Below are 20,856 nucleotides of genomic sequence, written 5' to 3' on the forward strand. Positions count from 1 at the left end.
TTATTTATACGCAATTGTTAGAAATTAAACTCACTCTTAAATTTAAGGAAGTCATAGCAATTAACGCTGATCATTTTGCTACTAACACTATTAATTCGCCTTGATGTGCCTGTATCAATTCACCGTGATTATGAAAACGAAATCTAATTAATTTCTCATTGTGATATAGCATCATTTTAAAAATCGAACCTTATATTTATAAAATATATTAAATCACGTTTGATTGAAATGCGAGTCACACAATTATGTAGATTTACTCCAATTTGATTAAAATTCATATTATCGCACATGGATCAAACTTTCAATTCTTTTATCTTCCAGTCAAAAGCCCGATTAGATTTTGTTTTTCCTTTTCTTTTTTCCGAACACTCTCCAAATTTCGTTGTTTCCAATTACTTTTACGTAATTTGATGGGTCTGGAACCAACATATCGACCTGAAATATAGAAATAGATATTTTATTAATAATTGATTCGTTAATACATCTGAATATTATTTGTTAAAAAACTAAAATATATTTCTGATAGTGTTGCCACGTTTGTATTCTAAAAAATGTCCCTGACATCCCATGAAGTTGAAACAATGTCCATAACTATTTATAATTAATAATAAAAAGTAAAAAAATAAGGTTTTAATAAATTTTAATAAATATAAAATTATATCAATATTCGCAGTAAGCTAAAAAAGTTTGATTAAAATGGATCCAAAGTCTGATAACGCAGGAAGTTTTTGTATTGTTTGTACATTGAAAATCAGTTGAAATTAAAATTCTTGCTCTTTCCTTTCGCCAGTTATACGCATTTTTAGATTGTTACGTAACAACCTGTAGTCCAAAGCTTAGTTTTTCTAGTTTATTAAGCATAACGCTTTCTCAAATTTACCTTTTTTCCCAAATATATCTAGTTTTTTAAATATATCGTGAAAATTAACAAACAAATTTTATATATAAAAATATCAATCGTTAGGTCTTTTTATTACTTCCAACTTTTTTAGTTAATAATTTTTTTTCTGTAAGGTTGTTATGGTACGATCGAGTTAACAAATTTTTGATGTCATATTATTTTTCCATTTCCAATGTAACAATATTTTTCGTTTTCAGGTACTAATTTTTATATTTTTAAGGGTGTTGTCTAGTCGGGCACTTTGAAAAAATCGATTTTTTTTACATTTTTCGAATGTATATGTATGTAAGAATATTGTGTTAAATTTTTATAAAGACCGGAGCAGTATAAGTGTATTTTTTTGAAGCTCTGTGAATTACATCGCTGATCACGATTCCACGCGTGTTCAAGAAGCAAATCGCCACAGCTTGAATACTTCCAAAGAGTCTAGAACAGCGAGAAAAAAGGCTAGATTGGAAGAAAATCAAGGTTTCGATTAATCAGAAGGTACTTCATACGGTGCAGGCATTGCAGATTAAATTTTGGAAGATATTTTTTATATTTTTTGTTTAAAAAAACTTTAAAAACGCGTTTTTCTCAAAACAACGTTTTTTCGGACCTGCAACACGATTTCTCCGGAACCAGTGGACCGATCCTTTTGAAATTTAGACCACATATTCTATATATAATTATCCACAAAGTGGACCACTTACAAGTTATAATTTTGATTTTTACTATTTTTTTTTCCAAAAAATGCCAAAAAAAAGCCGTTTTTTTCAACTTTTCACATTTTATTAAGTAAAATCCACAAAATTAGCCCAAACTTAATAATTATGGTCCATTCTGTAGCTATTATCATACCAAATCTAAAACACTTTGATTTTTTTGTTTCAGACAAGCCGTTGCTGAGAAATCATGTTGCGACTAAGCTGTCTTGAAATTACCGCTCAATATTCAACTACGTATTTCGTACAATAAACTTGAAAAAAATGAATAAAAAAAAATTTTTTTTTTGTAATTTAAGATCTAATTTATTATACCTATGTATTTTTATATCCATATCTTTCATAATCTACTCAAAAAAAAATTCCAAAAAATAGCAATTTTTTGACCCCGCCGACTAGGCAACACCCTTAACATTGGGCGGTGACAGAATATTTAGACTATTATAACAATACGGCGCCCGATGTTTTTGTTGATTATTTTCTCCAAGTGTATAAAAGGAGCGTGTAACATCTAGGCAGACACCAGTATTGCTCCAAAGTTGGTAAATGTTTGAGATAGAAGCTTGTAATTACGAAAAAATAATTAGATAGAATATCAAGGTTGATTTTCCCTGAAATTTACGAAATTTCTATAACATTCCTTGACTTTGTCCAGTGTAGACAAATTTCTTTGGCAATTCTCTGACTTTCCAGGTTTAAAGCAACCTTGCTTTGTAACAGAACTGAAATATTATTTTAAACAAAACTATTTAACATAAATTACAACTTTTTTAGAACAATCAATATCATTATTGAATATTTTATTCTTTTTTTATCTCAAAAATCAAGAATCTGTAAAATAACTTCTGAAACTAATATTATATAATCGAATCATATTTGTACATTTTAAGTATTCCATATTGCAATGCATGTTTCTAATAATGTATATTTTTAGTAAATTCGACTGCTGAAATATAAAACTGTTCGCATAATACCGAAGTAAAATAAAAACATTTGAAAATGAATATAAATTAGGAAGTCCGTTTATACTGCAATTTTATTAATAATGGTACGTATTTTAAACATAAAATACAACGTTTCGCTCTTAACGGCTCTCAAAATTAATGCGTATTCCAAAAGAGAATTTTCTTATTGAAATAATAAACATCAACCTACGCAGACATTCACTTTTAAATACAACTTTTTTTGTAATGAATTGTTCTAAAAACCCGTGCTTATCGCTTGCAAAAAATTACAATTCCATATTCATATTCTAATTATCTCACAAATGTTTTTAATCAAAAAAGTAAGATAACAGAAATAATATCTAGTATATAATAAGCAATAAGAAATGTGCGAAGAAAAAACACCTTGCTAATTTATTAGTATACTATGTAAACATTAAAGTAACATATAAAGTTAAGTTCACTAAGTTGACTATTTAAATGATGTGGTCTGTTAAATTTTCAGCACTATTAATCCTGCATTCATCATGAGATGGAAAACGGAATCATTTGTGCTCTCACTGTACCTCTTTAAAATAAGTAAAATTGCTTACGGTTGCAATAATTACGTTAAATTCAAAAATTTCTATGATATTCTGAATCACTTTGTAAATTATAGAACAAATTTCGATGATGTTTGTGGTAATTTTATACTTTATTGCACGGTAATTGCACTTGTACTTCTGAGCTGCCAGTATAAAAGGAGCGAGGGAGATTAAACTCAGCGACTAATTGCTGTTAATAAAATGCGGCAGAGATTCTTGGGCTATACGTATATACAGGTTGATATCAAATCATAATATTTTAAAATACTAGACGGAGATGGAAAATTCAGCCTTCCAAAAACACTTCGAGCATGTACACTTTCTACGGCATACATCGTAGGAAAGGAAAAGGGAACTCGAGAAAATGTAAAAACGAAAGACAGGAAATTAGTTTTTGAGTGTCAACCATTTACCAATCGTAAGATTGTAATATTCATCGAATTTCGCGATTTTCACGATTAGCAAATTTCCATCATAATTCCGTGATTTCTCGGGTTTATAGCAATCCTGATTGTATTAATGTGTTATTTTAATTTTTGGTACTACATATGATTATAAGTTATTGAAGCCAAATTATTTTTAATATGTAGGAAAATCGATATTAATTTCAATGAAATATTAATCAAAGTTATGAATACTGCTCAACAATATTAGATCAACTAGAATTACAAATTGATTTGATCAAACACAATACTCTTTAGTACAGTGTAAACCTGAATAAAATACTTGAAATTGCTGATAATCAATTTTAAGAATAATTTAATCAACAGGTTAATTCAGCATTAGTCGAAATAAAGGTAAATTTTCAGTTTTAAATAAATTAAAAAGCTTTTATTTTGGTAAACTTAAAAACTGAAAAATTGAAAGAATGGCAAAACTAAAAAATATACGAGGGTAGGTCCTCAGAAAAAGATAGAATAATTATTTTCTTAGGGTAGATTTGTTTTGATTTTTCAACATACTCTTCCTTTTAGTTCGATATACTTTTCCAAATTTAGTTTTTCAAAAACAATCAGAAAATTATGACTTTGAGAGTTCCTCATGTTAGCCACTTGTTTGTGTAATGATTTCCTTGTTTGACATTAATGGCTGTCCAGCAAGCCTTTTTTTAGGTTTGGAAATAAAAAAAATGTCATTAAGGGCCAAATCTGATAAATACGGTGGATTTCCACTAATTCAAACTTCAATTCCTGTAATATGGTATTTAAAACTGCGCAAATGTGTACTTATACATTATCTTGATGAAACAGAATTTTTTTCTTGTACAAATGAGAACAATTTTTCTTTATTTTCTCACTTAACCGAACCAATAACGACGCACTCTTCGGCAGTTGTTTTTGGTCATAGTTGTCGGCCGAGTTAACCGTCTTTGCCTTATTTGGAGCCCATTCACCTTTAACAATTCACTGTTTTGACTGTACCTTCGTCTCGGAAGTGTAGTGTTGTATCCATCTTTCGTCTACAGTTATGATATGTCGCAAAAAGTAGTCCGGATTGCAGTGGATGCGCACCCAGAGGGCCTTAGCGGTGATCACACGACTGCGTTTATTCGGCACTGTGAGCAAACGCGCCACCCATCTTACCGAAATTTATCTCATATCCAATTTATCATATAAAATCGAAATGATAGTACCTTTTGACTCCCCATTATTTCAACTATTTCACGCAATTTTATTTTCCGATCACTCAACACCATGTCGTGGACTTTGTCGATCGTGGAGGGAAGGGGGGGCAGGACATCCTGAACGATGTTATCTTTGTTTGATGTACAGCCACATTTAAATTCATTTACCTAATTATAAGCAGTTTCATATACAGGGATGAATACGCCATAAACTGTATCTAATTCAGCATTGATATTTTTTTCAATGTTAAGCCTTGTAATAGAAATGTTTTATTACCGCTTGAAACTCACTTTTTTCCATTGTTGAAGAATAAGCAAAAATTGTTCACTTTGATTGACGATAAAAACGTAACCACTTGATGGATCTAGCTGAAACTTTGACAGCACTCTTATTAGAAATAACGCTTGCTATAGCAATATAAGTTGTGATAACTTACGCGACATCTCTTAGATTTTCTAAGGACTTACGGCCCTACCCTCATATACACGTACGCACAAAAATTTATGGCAAAGAAAACACAATCGCCGGCAGATAAATGTTACAAAATAAGAAAATCAAGATTTGTTAAACTCATTGTCACTTCTCACAAAGTAATGAAACAAATCTGTAAATAAGAAAGAAGACGTTTTTGAATACCAAATATTGGATCGAATTTTGAATCTCGCGACGGTAACCTGCGTTTTCTTTTTAGACAAACATTCATTCTGATAATATTCTACACTTAAAAATGCTATACCACGCATAATATTTTTTTGTAGATCGGCAAAATATTATTTAAATGCATTGAAGAGTTGCAAAATGAGATTGATAATATAGATACTAATGGCTAATTAAAATCACTCGTAGACTATCGTATACCAGCAGTTGAAGTTTCTTTGACAATTTATAATTTTGATATAAATATTATTACAAAACAAATTGCAAGACCCACTGTTGAGTTAGCAAAACATGCCAAATTGCAACGAGAAACAGTTAGCCTACGCCTACGTGATCGCATTGATCGTTCGAGAAAGTGCTTTTAACTGTACTAATTAAGTTTAAATGATTTTTTTTTTCGCTATCCGCATATATTTTATTAACTTTGTATGATTTTTATTGTTATATGAGTAAAACGGTTTGATTTGTAAACGCATCGCAAATTTATAGTGATTTTTACGCAATAAAAGAATTGAAAAAAATAAATGTAACATTTATATTTTTCCCAAATAAATATATAAATAACTAGGTGGGTGATGATTTAATGTAGGCATTGTCTTTTACTAAGCTATGTGCTACTTTGGGAAATGCGGAGACTTTATGCGAAAGATAAGCACAAGAAACTCCCACCCTCTCATTCGCAGAATAAAGCTACTGTGCAATAATTACATAAAGCTCTGAAACAAAGCGTTAGGTTTCCTTAAATATGTTGTTAGAACGATCTTATCCACTGGGCGTTATTTCCTCAAGCATTAATATTACATCAATCATTTAGATCGACTGTTTTGTTTCGCGATTAAACTAAATAAACGTCAGGTTTTTCTAAATAAAAAAAATCATTCATCACGTTAGCGCAACACAAATAGCGTAAATCAGCAGTGTAATTTTGGTCAACGGGTGCAGCGAGCCTTGAAACTCAACCGTCATTGTAATCTCCGACGGGAGTAACAAAAACTCGTGCTCGCCTCATATATCCGTTCAAATTGCTCATCATTTTTACGCTCGTGTTTCGCGTTAATTAATTAATTTCTAAGTTAAGTTAATTAATTAAGTTTTGCTCATTAATATGGTTCAATATCAGTGTAATTCAAACTAGCCAATTGTGCATTTTTACGTTCTATCATACTAAACGTTATCTTAGGATGCTCATATATTGGGCAGAACTACTTGTTGCGCCGGACTTAATTCTGTTTATGCTACTAGCTAAGTTTTTTTTTAATTCTCCTTACAACGAGATCGCAACTGCCAGTATCAATTGGATCAATTACCTTTCGAACAACTTTTTGAAGCATCATTAATTTTCTGACAGTGAGCCTTATTCAAAGGAAACTAAAAAAAATTATTATCACCCAAATAGTTTTTCTGGTTATAAAAATCTATAAATTATAATAAGTTGTAAGAAAGTTATTAAGATACAAAATGGATTGAAAAATCTGAAAAATAACTTATACGTCACATCTTCATTACCATAATATAAGATACGGCATTGGTGCTCGCTGCAGTTCTATTAACTATGTAGTCTCACTTTCCTAAAATCAAGTTTTCAATTACTTGTGACAAGATTTTTTCGTAGCCAATCCATACCGTATTAATATTACGGTTTTTGTCTTTTAAATATGCCTCCTCCAGTATCAGTTAACGCATTAATGGCTATTGAACTAATTGATGCTCCCTAATATGTTTATTTATTTTTCGTAGAGGCCCGCATGTTTTACCTATGTAATATCTACCTTAGATATGTTGTGTAGAAAAAGATAATGAAAATATATGAGTAGGAAAATTATGAAAAATAATAAAACTGATTATTAACTTATTGTAAAAGCGAATTAAAATATTACTTCCTTTATTTCATAGTCCGCTCAGCACTGTATCTTTCTAAAATCTTGATATTGCTTCTCGGTAATATTTGTGAAGTTCATAAAGACGAAATTTGTGTTACGGAAACTTATAAAGGTAGTCAAATAAAAATGCTAATACTATAAATGGTTTTGTATTATCAAGTTGAAAAGGCTCCACTTTGGTGTTTTATATTTTCGACTAGTTTTCAAATATCTTTTGCTTAATTCAAATTCTAAAAAATTTTATTTTCTACTAAATTGATGACTATAAAGATAGTATTCTTCGATTAAAAAAGATATTTCATTTAACTTATGAAAATCATGCGACTACTCACAAGCTTTTGCCTCTAGACGCCTCATTTAGTATTAGAATCCTTTAAGATACTAACATATTTAAGAATATTAGTTTTATAGCCATGGTGGAATAAATAAAATAGTTACATTTAGATTGTCTCTCAGTGAATCTTGAAAAATAATCAATCACCGATGTTTAGAATCACAATTATGTTAGAATATCGCAATGTTTAGAATGCCTGAAAAGGGTATGAAAATTGGAACCTAGTATACTTTGTATGTGTGTGTATGTGTGTGTGTAAAAAGGAAATTTTTATTTCAATAGTAAAATGAATTCATGAAAAATTTACTGGTATAAATATTTCTAAGGCTAATTAAGAATTGAAATATGCACGGAATTAGTTGTTTCAACAAAATAAAATGTTATTTTTTGGAATTATGCTGATATTTTTATTGTTACGATCAGATTACTGTCTGTGAAATTCACAAAAATATTCTAACTTCTATGGTACACAGCTGATTACTAATACTGAGCAAAATTTGGTTAATTTCTCATTATTATTATTATTATTATTATTATTATTTCATTTCAACTAGACCATTATTTCAGTTCTACTAAAGTTTTTGGATGATTTTTCAATACAAATTTGTTGATCTTGGTCAAACAATGAATGTCAAATGACTTTGTATTTATCAATGATTATCGATGATTATGCTTAATGATTATTTAAATCGTATTATTTATTCATGCACCTATAGTATTAGAATCTTGAAATTGGCATGCAACTAATTTGATGAATGCAATAAATGCCATAAAAACTAAAAAGAAAAACGCGCGAAACAGTAATTGATTATGGTAATAAGTGAAAACGACCATTAGTATATTTTTCATTGGAGTGGATAAAAATAAATAATGAATATATTAATAGAATACTTATTTATGCAATGATGAAATCATTAAATTTGGTTTTGAGATTGAAATGTGGTAAGCTATCAGAATGAAAAATTATAACTGATATAAAATGAGTTTCATTAAATTTTTTCAGAACCAACTCTATTAACTATTACATTAATTTCTCTGTGATTGCCATAAGTCCTGTAATAGCCATAAGACATAATCACTACATATTTTGTATTTCATGGGATGTATCAATTGAATGTAAATATTTGAACGACATTTGCTACTGAATAAATAAATAAAGAAATAAGTAACTATATCAGTATTAATATATAAATTAGAGGTACATTCTATATATAATTTATTTCCGATTTCCGTGAGTGGCTGCACATTTAGAGGCCGAAAATTCGCATTAGTCTGGAGCAAAATTTAGACTGTTGGCTATGAGAAAAGTGAAGAAAAATAGCGTAAAGAATGTGGTGGGATTGAGAATTTGCTATATTAATAACAAGGAGGTTGTATTCACGAACTAAAATTAAACGTCGGTAAGTTTTTTTCGTACAACACCGGAAAGTATGAATGCCGATGACCTCGATTAGATTCACTTGACAATAAATATTTATAAATTTCATGGATTCGTTTATTTTTGTCGCTTGCGCTTTGTAAACATGGAAAATTTAAAAATGCGAATACAATGAAATGCAGCTCAATCATAAACTGTTATTAAAAAATGCTTGTTACTTTCAATTTACGGACAAAAAATTGTATTCACATTGTATTCCTCAATGCGATTTGTTTGACTTGAAAATCATTAATGTTTTATTCTACTTCCTAAACTAGTCTTCTTTGAAACTAACCTAAAAACTTTGAATGTGGGTAATAGTAACTTGTACAGTTATCAATACGATACGTCAACGTACAATACAATTTCATCTGACAAGCACGACATATTCAAGAATTCAGTATCATAAAGTAATTTTCTTGACGCAATAGATCGCAAACAAGTTGTGATGCATCCTAATTTAAAAAAATTATGTTAAGTAAGAAGAAAATCGAAGACAAGTGTTGCATTTACATCGAGACCATAACATCGTGAATGCCAGGGCAGTTTTGCGCGAGCATTCAAGAAAAAACTGCGCTCAAAGCTTTGGACGATGGTCAGCGAAGAAAAATAAAACGAGGCAGTTTTTGGTAGCTTAATCGTCAAACATCGCTGACCTATTTTTCAAGTCTCATCTGAAAAAAGGAACGAATGAAAGACTAGCGCATGATCATGTGTGCAAATATATGCATATAAGAGCGCGTGCAGTTGCGGGCATAGAGAGCGCTCTGGCGATAAGCCGATTGTGTGGCATGGTAGTCGAGCGTGCCGTGTGGGGTTGCTGGCTACACGACGATAGCGACAAAGAGCGACAGAGAGAGAGAGAGAGAGAGAGAGGGAGAGAGAGAGAGAGAGAGAGAGAGAGAGAGAGAGAGAGAGAGAGAGAGAGAGAGAGAGGAGAGAGGAGAGAGGAGAGAGAGAGAGAGAGAGAGAGAGAGAGAGAGAGAGAGAGGAGAGGAGAGAGAGAGAGAGAGAGAGAGAGAGAGAGAGAGAGAGAGAGAGAGAGAGAGAGAGAGAGAGAGAGAGAGAGAGAGAGAGAGAAGAGGAGAGAGAGAGAGAGGAGAGAGAGAGAGAGAGAAGAGAGAGAGAGAGAGAGAGAGAGAGAGAGAGAGAGAGAGAGAGAGAGAGGCGACAGAGAAGGGGAGGGATTAGCTGAATGAAGTGCCGGGGACGCACCTCGTCGCGACGCACTTCGACGACGAAGTCGAACCGACTCGGAGAGTGCGAAGCCGACAACGACGAGCGACATACACGTTACGCGCTCGAGATCACTTCATTACAAAACGAACGAACGATTCATCTGACACGCGAACTTTCGTTGATATTTAGAGACATTACTTGCCGAAGATTCTTTTTTGTCCCAAGCTCCTCACCGGTAAGTACAGGCTAATTTCAACTGTCATCTCTTTTTGTAAACCAATCCTTTTGTTTCCCCATTGTTAGCGAGCTCTGAAAGAGCAGCTTGACCGGGAGTTCCATTGTATAACTTTTGCTCGATCTTCTGTACCCGCTCAAAAACTCAGAACGAAATAATTGGACGTATGCGAGCCCGCAACAAAAGACCACGACGGAGTATTTTGTTTTCAAAATATTTGGAAAAAGAAGGGGAAGCTCGCGAATTTGTCTCTTCAACTTTCCGTTACCGTCGAAAAGGAAAAAGTCGTGAGCTCGCAATTGTGAACGTGGACGAGCATCGATTTGATCGAATTGCGCGAAATAGCGGCGTGTGTACACGCCAGTTTTATCGTAATTGCCGTTTTCGCTCAATAACTTAACGTTGTGCAAAAATACCCTTCGATGCGTTTGCCTGCCGCCGATAACAGAATTTAAAATACTCAAGTGAAACATTTATATATTGATAAATTGAAGAGGGCCAGGGGAGAGGGGATGGTATACAATTAATTTTCACGCACAAGCTTGCGCTCGTTGAAAAGAGAAGACGCGATAAGAATGAAGCGTAGAAAGTGCTCGCAAGTATCGTGTATTGAAAACTCTTCTTCCTCACCATTAAGAGAATGAGTAATTGATATACGTACCATGATCCGACCTATATGCAGAAGACTGATTTATTTGACAATCAATTACAATTTGCGACAATGAAAAATACCCCTTCTAATACCATTTTTGACATTAAATTTTTTCATTTACTTTTGTCGACACGTACGGCCATTATGGTAGCGTCTTTAATAAGCGTAGCTTATACTACGCACGGATCGAGCTAACAAAAATAATCCATTGTCTACTACAGATAAGTACTTATGTACTAAAATAAAAACCAAAAGTATGTGAAAAAGTCATTTAAGATATGAAAATGGAAAGCTTTTATTTTATTATACACCCTGCAACTCGAAGGAAAACCTGTTCTATGATTCCTTCAAATAACATGATCTTTCAAGAGAGACAATGAAGTTACTATTTCAACCTTAGCTATCTTTAGTAATGTCAAAATTTTTTAATATTTTCATCGCGTTTAAAAACAAATACTCATTTTACTATATTTTCCACTTATGTACATTTCTAGCGGAATATAATTTTTCAACGTGAATTTAGCTGTTAGATCTAGTTTATTGATGTTATGTGTATTATTGTTGTGTAGCTTTGTTTCCATCGCACCATATTGCGTTTTACCGTAGCAACTTAAAATGCTCGTGTCCAAAGGGGAAGGTTCCAGGAGAATAACTTCTCTTTAAAAGGATTAATCTGTTCATAAAAAGCATTAATGATATTGAAATTAATAAAAATAAATGAATAAATAAATTATTCAAATCCAACGGAAGTCAACTACCAAATTGTATTTCAAAAAACAACAAACAAATCATGTAAATTACGCCACATGAATTAATAAAAAAGAAGAATCCACGCGACAATCCTTAGTGAATACTTTAAATATTTTCGACCACCCACGAATCTAAATATACAGAAATACTTTGCGGAACGTATAAAAATATTTATATCACGGCCAGTAAAAATCCGCAACGATCGACAGTATTATAATGCTCGAGCGATTAAGAATTGTCGCGGCGGCGCCCGCAGGCGCCAGGATCTGTCGCAGCTGTCGTCGTTGCACACTCAAACGTCACGCGCTCGCTGATAATGTGCTTTTTCCTTATTTTTTTTCTTTTTTAACACGCGTCTAAATCGGGATACAGCAATGTCGATGCGTCGTTTTGCAAAAGTACTGATTACGCGATAGAATTTACTAAGATTATACAATGTTTTTAACTTAGCCGCCAATAGGGCAATTCCCAATCAAGATGTCTCAAAAGTGTTTTTTTTTTGTATTTTTTCTTGATTCGCCGTAAGTGAAGCTTTTATCGAGAGTACTTTTCCCGAGGAAAAGTGAGTCCAGCATCTTCTGCAAAAATCTTGGGCGACATTGACCTATCGCCAAGTATCAATTGTCGCGCCGCACAAAGAGAAAGCATTGAGCACCTTTGACATGGACATTTCGATAAAAATTTTCGATACACAGATCGTTAGTTATTAGCGAGCTATTCCTGACAAATTAACGATTCGATAGTGACGCGCGAACGTGTTGCGATTAAACGCGACAAGACGCACTTTGGAAGCTCCACTAAGATTATTAAAAAATCTCGCTACAATATAGGGAATTGATTTTACAATGAGCCCACGCTCTCGCCTAATTTGGTAACGTAATTTGGTAGTCCTTGATTCGTACCGAATATAGACCGCTACGAGGAATATTCGAACCATCGGATGTTTAAGGGGATGTCGCATACCTACGCGTTCCCTTATTCAATTTCCATGCCAAAAAGCTTTTAAATACACGCGCTGCTCGGCGTTGTTGAATGGCGTCTGTGGAGCTGCAATATTATTATTGTGCTTGTCTATAAACGTCAACTTGTTTATTCGGCAGGAATAGCGTGTCAATGTTGAAATAGTACTTCTACAAAGCTGTTTGTCTCGGCTAACTGCTACCGTCACCGATAGTTTCTAATCACGTGCAATCGACATTCTCGATTTATCCAGAGAATTCAACAATTTGAAGTCAGCATTTACTTGCACATTATCAGAACTGATTCTCGATGCTAGATTATTATTTCGATAGCAACTAAGGAGGCAACTAGAGCTAGAAGAGAATTTGAGAGCATCTCTCGAGTGTCTGAGCAAAATGTAGATTCTGATTTTATCAAACGCAGACGCGACTCGAAGTACAACTTTTTCTTCTTAAAACTTACGATAAGACAATAAAATATTCGAATAATCAGAAGTATCAATAGTATAATAAAGTTATTTATACACGAAGGAATAGTCGTCTATAAAGGTATATATCGATCGCGAATATTTCGCGTTATCGCCATCTATTTTCGTTGACATCGTGAAAATTCAAAATTCGCAAGTGACAGCTAATGTCCTAATGTGTTAAGTTAGGCAACGTCCAGTCCACGGCTGGATGTTGCCGTATGAATCCAGTTTGACGAACAAAATGCATCGAAAATTCTTTATTGCAGAACGGAACAGAAGCGCAATGGGTAGCAGAAGCGGAATGTATGCCAGCATGTTGGTTATGGTGGCAATAACGGTGTGCTACGCTGCGCCATCGTTCAAGCCGAAATCCGAGTGGCCGATACGCCACAACGGAGAGGAAGCCCCGGCGATTCTCACATCGAATTGCGATCCTGCGATCGGACGATGCTGGGAGTGGCTGCCACTTGACGACAGGCGCCACGACGAGTACGCCGTCAAGCGAGATGCCGAGTTCAACAGGTGAGCAAGACTCGTTGACAAACACTTTGCTGCGTCGACTTCTTTTTCGTTCGGCTTTATTTCTTTATACGCGTGGCTTGGCTACGTTTACTTGTTGCATTGGTGCTTCTTGACGAACGCTGAATTGGAGTCTCAGCGTTACGCCGAAGACTACTAGTCTAACGAACGAAAAGCTATTTTGACGAAAGACAAATATATTCGTTATATCGAAATCATTACACAACCAATTGTAAATTAGAGTAAATACGAGGTAATAAGGTTTCGTTAATCACAGCTATTGTTTCGTGATATTCGCATGATATTTATTGCCGTCTCATACAGATACAGTATCGCTGCACGCTGAAACGTGCATAAAAAAATAGATAGCACGGCTTGTAAATTGAAAATTATTAATTCAGGTGACGATGCTTTTTCTGCAAGTAAGATATTTGAGAATGATCGAAATGAATAGAAGGCTATTGAAGAAGCCGCAACCTGACCACAAAAATCAAATTCTTGCATAAATATGACACGTCAAATTGCTGTTCGCGCACTCATACGCTGAGTCACGCGATTGAAAAATAAAAGCTACTGTATGAACTACTAAAACGTGACTAAATCATGTAAGTTCAACCCACGCAACGAAAGCCATTAAGATACGATAAATCAATGATGCAGAGTTTAATTTCGGCTTCAGTTAAGCCGAAAATATCAAGGAAAGAAGCTAAACGGTTCTAGCATTGGCTTGTTTGGCGATAGACACATCCAAAATAAATTTTGTTTTAAATAATTCGGCCAAGGCTCGAAAGTATTATAAACGTTGGAGGAGCATGCGAAGACTCCTTAGCCAAAATTCGCATGCCAGGGGGCTGCTAAAAATAACAAATTTCACCTCTAAAATTACATTTTTATTACGATTATAAATTTTCAATGTCACGCGTTTTATGAATTGCACACAACACCGCAAAGCAGAAAGCTACGCAGGTAAAGCTTCGCGTCCGACAGGTTGTGAAAAGAGCGAAAAGTCGTCGTGAGAGATTCACTACCATAGGTGCCGTCCTCGACACGTAAGGTTAATCGTACATTGCAGATACACGTGACGCGCATCGATTTCACGGATAATCCCAGTGCAACGTTACAAGTAACGTTCCCTTCATTCATGCTCCTCCTGTCGTCAATTAATTCACTCGCGCCGCCACTGAATAAACCGCTCGCGAGTCGTTGCGCATCTCGAAATCACGAATCGCCTGCCTCGTAGTATATCTCTTTGTTTTGACAATACATTGCACGTGAAACCAACTCGCATGACTCACTAGTTTTTTACGATGCAGAAGTGCTTGTCGAGGCTGCATAATAGTTGAAGATTACATACCGATCGTAAGCTCTGGAGAAGTGGCGCCTGATAAACGTGCTATCGCGATTACGATAAACACGCGGTTCGCGCGAAGAACAAATGTCAAATGTCGGGTGACAATTTCTCCGAGATTCTGTGCTCCTCATTTTTCTCGCACATCGATATCTGCTAGCGTCGACAAAATGCCAGGCGTGACTTAACGTGAGCCGTTCGATCGAGCACGAAAATGACGCGTGCACCCCTATTTATTGAAATATGCAGCTCGCAATGTTGCTATTTTGATTTCGTAGGGGACAACCGATTCGCACCAGAGCCGTCGATCGAGTAACGGCTGATTCTTGGCCGCGAGCTACGACGTCGGCTTACGGACGACCTGCTAAGAAGGACATGTTCATGTCAAGAGGATGGGGTGCCGGTGGCATGCCCTTCTCCGTTCTCTACATGAGTCCAAGAGCTAACCATCACGCAGCTAGTAAGTAGCGTAACTGTATTAATCAATTAGATAACAAAGTTAGAAGATTTAAGAATCAGTTTCATGGAATTCTCTTCCAACTTTGTTATTTAGTTAGTTAATGTAATAATGGAGAGTATAAATAATATTAATGACATAACTATAGTCGCATCGCCCTTTACGGACACTTTTTCTTTTTGCATTTAACGCGCCGAGGACACTCACGGGCGACAATTGAATCTAAGCATCCGACCTAAACATGAGATTTTTACGATTAAATTAAATTAAATAAATACAATTTTTACGATTAATTTAAAGATCAACGTTAAATTAAAGGCACGGCGCAAGCAAAGGCACACAAGAATCACGATCCAACGAGAAAGCACAAAGAATCGTCGCCGCCATTGCCACTGACGAGTCAACAGCAGCAGCAGCAACAACATCAACAGTCGAATTATCGAGTATCTTTACGAAACGGCATTCACGGCTCGCAACCACGACGTCAATACTCGATAATCCCTCAGCTATTCATATCGTATGGTTGGGGCCCGTCAGGCAAGTAAAGCGATTCCATTCCCTTATCTAACGAGACCTAACGAGAGATTGCCATCCCCTAATCTCTGGCCTGGCTTTACCCCAAGTTAAGTGTCTACGCGTCCCACATTGGCTCTTATCCTAACCCTGATCCCAATGACCAAGCCAGGTTGCCAGGCGCACATTTTTTATGAATTTGAACTATATCTTGACGTGAGCAGTACAAATAAATTTTTCGAGTACTTTCTCCAACGAATCAATTAAGTATCAACGAAGAAGACTAACAGATGCTGCGCTTGCTCCCTGACTCGGCCATAACGTCGATATTCTTATTTTTATTTACTCTCTCTCTCTCTCTTTCTCTCTTTTCCTTTCTTAACAGCGACAAACAAATCAGTTTGAATGTAATGTATTGTATGATTAGCGACTATTAGGCTACATCGTACTCGTACGCTATTGTTAGAAACACTGGGGACGTGTTAATTATTAAATACATTATTTATTTTTTTAAAAATGCGAATTTCAGAATTCTGTTCCAAATATACATATATATACATATACATCGTATATATTTACTAGACTGCTAAAAAGTTATTTTCAACGTTTTGGACCATGAAATTGTCGCGTGGCTTTTAAATGTTTAGATATTTGATTCTATTATTAAACGTTCAGTATTATTCGCCTAAATGCCTAGATATATAAGACTAATGACGATTTAACAATCAAATTACAAGTACAAAAAAAAACGATTAAGCTCGAAGTAATTTGATGTTTCAAGACGTTGGGATTATTTGAGTTGCTATGTAAGTGAAAAATGTTCGCGGTATATGAGAAATACTGTGTCATGAGTTAGTAGATAGTTCAAACGAATGCAACCATTGTACTTAATTCCTTATTATTGATTCATGAAAATAAAAAATAAAACATAAAAAAAAGACAAAAATATAAAAACAAAAGAACAAATGAAAAAAGTTGCATGGAAATAAATGAAGTACGAAAAACGAACAAGTTGCGCAAACTTGCACTTGCGTCCTCTCTTATTGATAGTAAAAAAAGAAAATAAAGCATTATTTTGAAGAGTTAAAATAAAAAAAAATATATTGACTGACCGTTCATTTCTTTCATTGCCCTGATAAAATCTTGAGGATCCTTGAAGGAAACAAAGCCAAAGCCCTTGGTCTTGTTGGTACGCTTGTCTCGGACGACCTTAGCTCTCTGGAAGCTGGAATATTTGCCAAAAACACGAACAAGCATCTCGTCGGTGACGTCATTGCCCAGATCGCCACAGAATATTCTAAAGTCATCTGAAATGAGACACATGAATGATCAAGGAAAACTTTCGCTTTTAGACGTGACTTCCATAAATATCAATTTATAACACCTTCCACAAACTTATCAATACTAAAGAAAGTTTTATTGCTTCGTGTATGCATATGTTTAACTTTTTAACTATAAAAAAAAATGACACTAAAATAAGTCTATGCGGTGAATAGTCATATTATCACAATCCACCAATAAATTCGTTTTTCATCTTAATTTACCAACTTGCAGACTCTTAACATTAAATGGATCAAAACTAATTTAAAAAAATATAAACACTGCAACTCACCATCATCCCATTCAAGCAATGAAGGATCCTCCCATGTTTGACCACCTGCTGTCCTAATTATTTTTTTGTTTTTTTTGCCTTTTCCTTTCGGATGAGACTCTTCTGCACTAGCATTAGCCATGATTGAACTAGCTTTTCCTTGACTAATAGCTAATTCAGCAGCAGTGCTTACACCTTTTACCTTTGGCTTTTTCTTAGAATCATCTTCTGGTATTTTTGTATTTATAATTTTCTCTATTATTTCTGGATGAATAATTGGAGTCGCAGGTGCTGATTCATAAGTTTTAGGAGTAGCACTTAGACATGGATCCACTATATTTGATATAAAAGAAGTAGTTATTTGTGCTGGGGATGAGTACGTTGAAATAGGAACTGTATCTAAATTTACAAAAAATAAATAATTACAAATATAAAATAGTAGGGTAAGAAACTCAATAAAATGCACTTGACTACTCACTTTGTCTAGCAACCTGTGCTGGAATCATCATTGGAGCTGGAGGTGGTGGAGGTGGTGGTGGTGGAGGTGGGAAACCAAGCATTGGAGGAAAAGCTAATGACGCTGCAGTTGCTGCAGCAGCTAATGTTGTAACACTAGCTGGTATTTCATGTTGTTCTAGTTGTCTTGCTACTTGGTTGTATGTATTCGCTCCAATTACAGGCCGTCCTAAAGAAGGAACCAACTGTCCTCCTATTTCGGCCTCAAACCTATCAATTTAATAATGATATTAGAATAATGACTGATGATTAGAGTAATCACAAAATAACTTAAAAAAAAAATTATAATTTTTGCACCTATTTATGTCATATTGAGATATCTTATCTACACTATGAAAATAATATGTTATGATAAAATTATTTTATCATAATAAGCAATGGTTACATTATTAAAATTATTGATGAAAATACGTTTTACTAAATAATTTGAAACAGCAACAGTTATTAGACTTTTGTTGATAGAAAGATATGTCAATTAAAACAGGCTCATTTTAAATAAATAATAATTAACTTTATGAACCAAAAACAAGAAAATAAAAGTATAAAGTAAAAAAAGGTTATGTACTCACCGACTCATCTCATCTTCCATTTGACGAAGTTTCATACTATCGTCCATTGTGACTAATAATCTACTCTACAGTCTTATATAGTACTTAAAATTAAACGTGTATTTATCTATGTAATTGTCTAAGTTACGTTACTATTAATAAATCAAAATCACTTGTACGTGTTGTGATTATCTCCGTGAGTATCTGCCATATTTTTTCGACAAATTCTATGTTCACTTGAATTATTAATATAATTACTAAATAAATAATATAATTGACTTCCAACAATTCCAACACGATGGTCGTCTTCAACAAGTCAGCATGCTAATGACAAAACTACGGACTGGTGAGTGGTGACTATATAAAATGTGACGTGAAGATGGTAGTTGTCCGTTTTAATGTAAGCATTCTGAGCAACATAACAGATATGGGTCTGTGCACGAAAGAAGGAATAGAAGGAACAGAGAGGAACAAAAAGGAACAAAAAGGAACAGATAGCTATTTGTGCTTTTTTGTTCCACTCTGTTCCTTCTATTCCTTCTTTCATGCACAGACCCTATGACCGTCATGCAATAGTACTTCTTAAGTCTTGAGTCGACCTATGTTATCTATACATTAATCTTTCAAGGTCTTAAAAGTTAGCACCCAACAATTGAAATATTAAACAAATCTATAAACTAATTACATCATTCGATTAGGCGGCTTTTAATTAATCACATCGTTTGTGCGTCGATTATGCTCATTTGCTTTATGCGAAAAATAGATAAAATTAATTAAACGAACTTGCAAATGAGGTTCGATCATAATTATATGAATAAGCTTGTTCGAAGATATTTTACTTGTAGTACCGCAACTCGTTGTCAGGTGACGCCACTTTTTAGAGATAAATCCGGACAAGTTAGCTTTCTGTCTTATCTACCTTGCCTCTTGCCCTACCTCAACCGGGTTGCCGGCCACTCTACTCATTAAGTTTAGAGAAGTGCGAGGTAATTGGTGGGACCCATCATCAATTATAATTTGCTACACTTGTTCGAAGATATTTTACTTGTAGATGTTTAGAGAATTAAGTAAAACTTTATTACATCACACTAACAACAATACTGTTCTTATCTTTATAGACATGCTAAATAAAAACTCTAGCTTGAAAGTGCTTGAAATTATTAGCTATGAAAATACAGCTTCTGCGAAGCTTCTCTCTGTAGCCTTAATTGGTCTATTGTAAAATTTCCCGAAAACAGTTTATTTCTCCGTCCAGCTTGCTGCATTCTTAATAATATTTATGTCTAGACCTTGATTTAGAGCCTTAGAGGTAGAAGCGTGTCTTGTACTATGCGCTGTGTATTCTTCATCAATGCCAGCTTTATTCATCACTCTCTTAATCCATCTGCTTATACTTTGCGAGCCTATTTTCTTGTGTGGCTTCTTAAATGAGATAAATAGTTCACATATGTCTCCCCTAATTTTCTTTGTAGTTTCTAAGTAGAATAAAACTGTTGTTGGAATACATAGCGATGTTCTTGTTTTGAAGAAGGGGAAAAAGGCATAAGGCTGTGCCGCTCCTGGTTTTGAGGTCTTGATAAGATCTAGAATCCTTATCTCTAATCTATTTGGCAGTCTTTTTATATTATTTAATTTAATGAGTGTAAGTGATTGCACTTTAAATGCTGATCCCAAGGCCAAAAGCAATAGATTACAACCCAACGCTGTAAAAATATCGATAAATCCATCGGTTATAGATCGTATACTATTTTTTTACCCAGCGAGGCCGAAAGTAGCTTTTTCCCGGCTATGACTCGTTCGATAACATGCTAAATTCAGCCTCGATGGTCAAAAAACTTGTATACGTACTACTACCAGAAAATTTTCCAGCCCACATATAACATGTGTTTGATTCTCACATGCTATGAACTTACCAACACTTTTCCGGCCTAGGTATATAATATTCTATTTTCTGACAAATTGCGGGGGCACAATTTGTCAAAATAAGTCCTTGATCTAACCTCGTTTGGTATCATCGACGCTCAATCGTCAAAATAATTTAGATTTTAACTTCGCAGATTGAGCGTGCCAATG

The 20,856-nt window shown here is 34.3% G+C and overlaps 2 protein-coding genes across 3 annotated transcripts; one reads left to right on the top strand and one right to left on the bottom strand.

Moving 5' to 3' along the window:
- Window positions 1–34: 34 nt before the first annotated feature.
- LOC131671539 (RNA-binding protein 42) lies at window positions 35–19,163 on the bottom strand. Of its 2 annotated transcripts, XR_009302545.1 has the most exons (6): window positions 18,805–19,163; window positions 18,198–18,445; window positions 17,741–18,118; window positions 17,241–17,435; window positions 190–435; window positions 35–109 (listed from the first exon to the last, which is right to left on the bottom strand). XR_009302545.1 is itself a non-coding variant. In XM_058948030.1 (5 exons), the coding sequence occupies exons 1-5, from the start codon at window positions 18,849–18,851 to the stop codon at window positions 311–313; spliced, it is 993 nt and encodes a 330-aa protein (XP_058804013.1). In that variant the 5' UTR covers window positions 18,852–19,163; the 3' UTR covers window positions 35–310. The 2 variants fall into 2 exon arrangements, 1 of the variants encoding a protein (XP_058804013.1); XM_058948030.1 differs by having other exon boundaries at window positions 35–435.
- On the top strand, window positions 10,264–17,235 carry LOC131671541 (uncharacterized). Its single transcript, XM_058948032.1, has 4 exons — window positions 10,264–10,460; window positions 13,558–13,813; window positions 15,437–15,618; window positions 15,934–17,235. Exons 2-4 carry the CDS (start codon window positions 13,575–13,577, stop codon window positions 16,158–16,160), a joined length of 648 nt encoding a protein of 215 aa, XP_058804015.1. The 5' UTR covers window positions 10,264–10,460; window positions 13,558–13,574; the 3' UTR covers window positions 16,161–17,235.
- Window positions 19,164–20,856: the final 1,693 nt, after the last annotated feature.

The sequence above is a fragment of the Phymastichus coffea genome, unplaced genomic scaffold (genome assembly GCF_024137745.1).
Source record: "Phymastichus coffea isolate CEN01 unplaced genomic scaffold, Cenicafe_Pcof_1.1 PCOF00128, whole genome shotgun sequence".
NCBI classification, from domain to species: Eukaryota; Metazoa; Arthropoda; class Insecta; order Hymenoptera; family Eulophidae; genus Phymastichus; species Phymastichus coffea.

Excerpts from the sequence above, each read along its gene's own strand:
- LOC131671539 (XM_058948030.1), bottom strand. The coding sequence starts at position 18,851 with ATGGACGATAGTATGAAACTTCGTCAAATGGAAGATGAGATGAGTCG. Across the intron at positions 18,119-18,197 it reads AGCACAGGTTGCTAGACAAA|ATACAGTTCCTATTTCAACG; the intron begins GTGAGTAGTCAA and ends TTGTAAATTTAG. Across the intron at positions 17,436-17,740 it reads ATTGCTTGAATGGGATGATG|ATGACTTTAGAATATTCTGT; the intron begins GTGAGTTGCAGT and ends GTCTCATTTCAG.
- LOC131671541 (XM_058948032.1), top strand. The coding sequence starts at position 13,575 with ATGGGTAGCAGAAGCGGAATGTATGCCAGCATGTTGGTTATGGTGGCA. Across the intron at positions 13,814-15,436 it reads CGAGATGCCGAGTTCAACAG|GGGACAACCGATTCGCACCA; the intron begins GTGAGCAAGACT and ends TTGATTTCGTAG. Across the intron at positions 15,619-15,933 it reads AGCTAACCATCACGCAGCTA|GCACGGCGCAAGCAAAGGCA; the intron begins GTAAGTAGCGTA and ends GTTAAATTAAAG.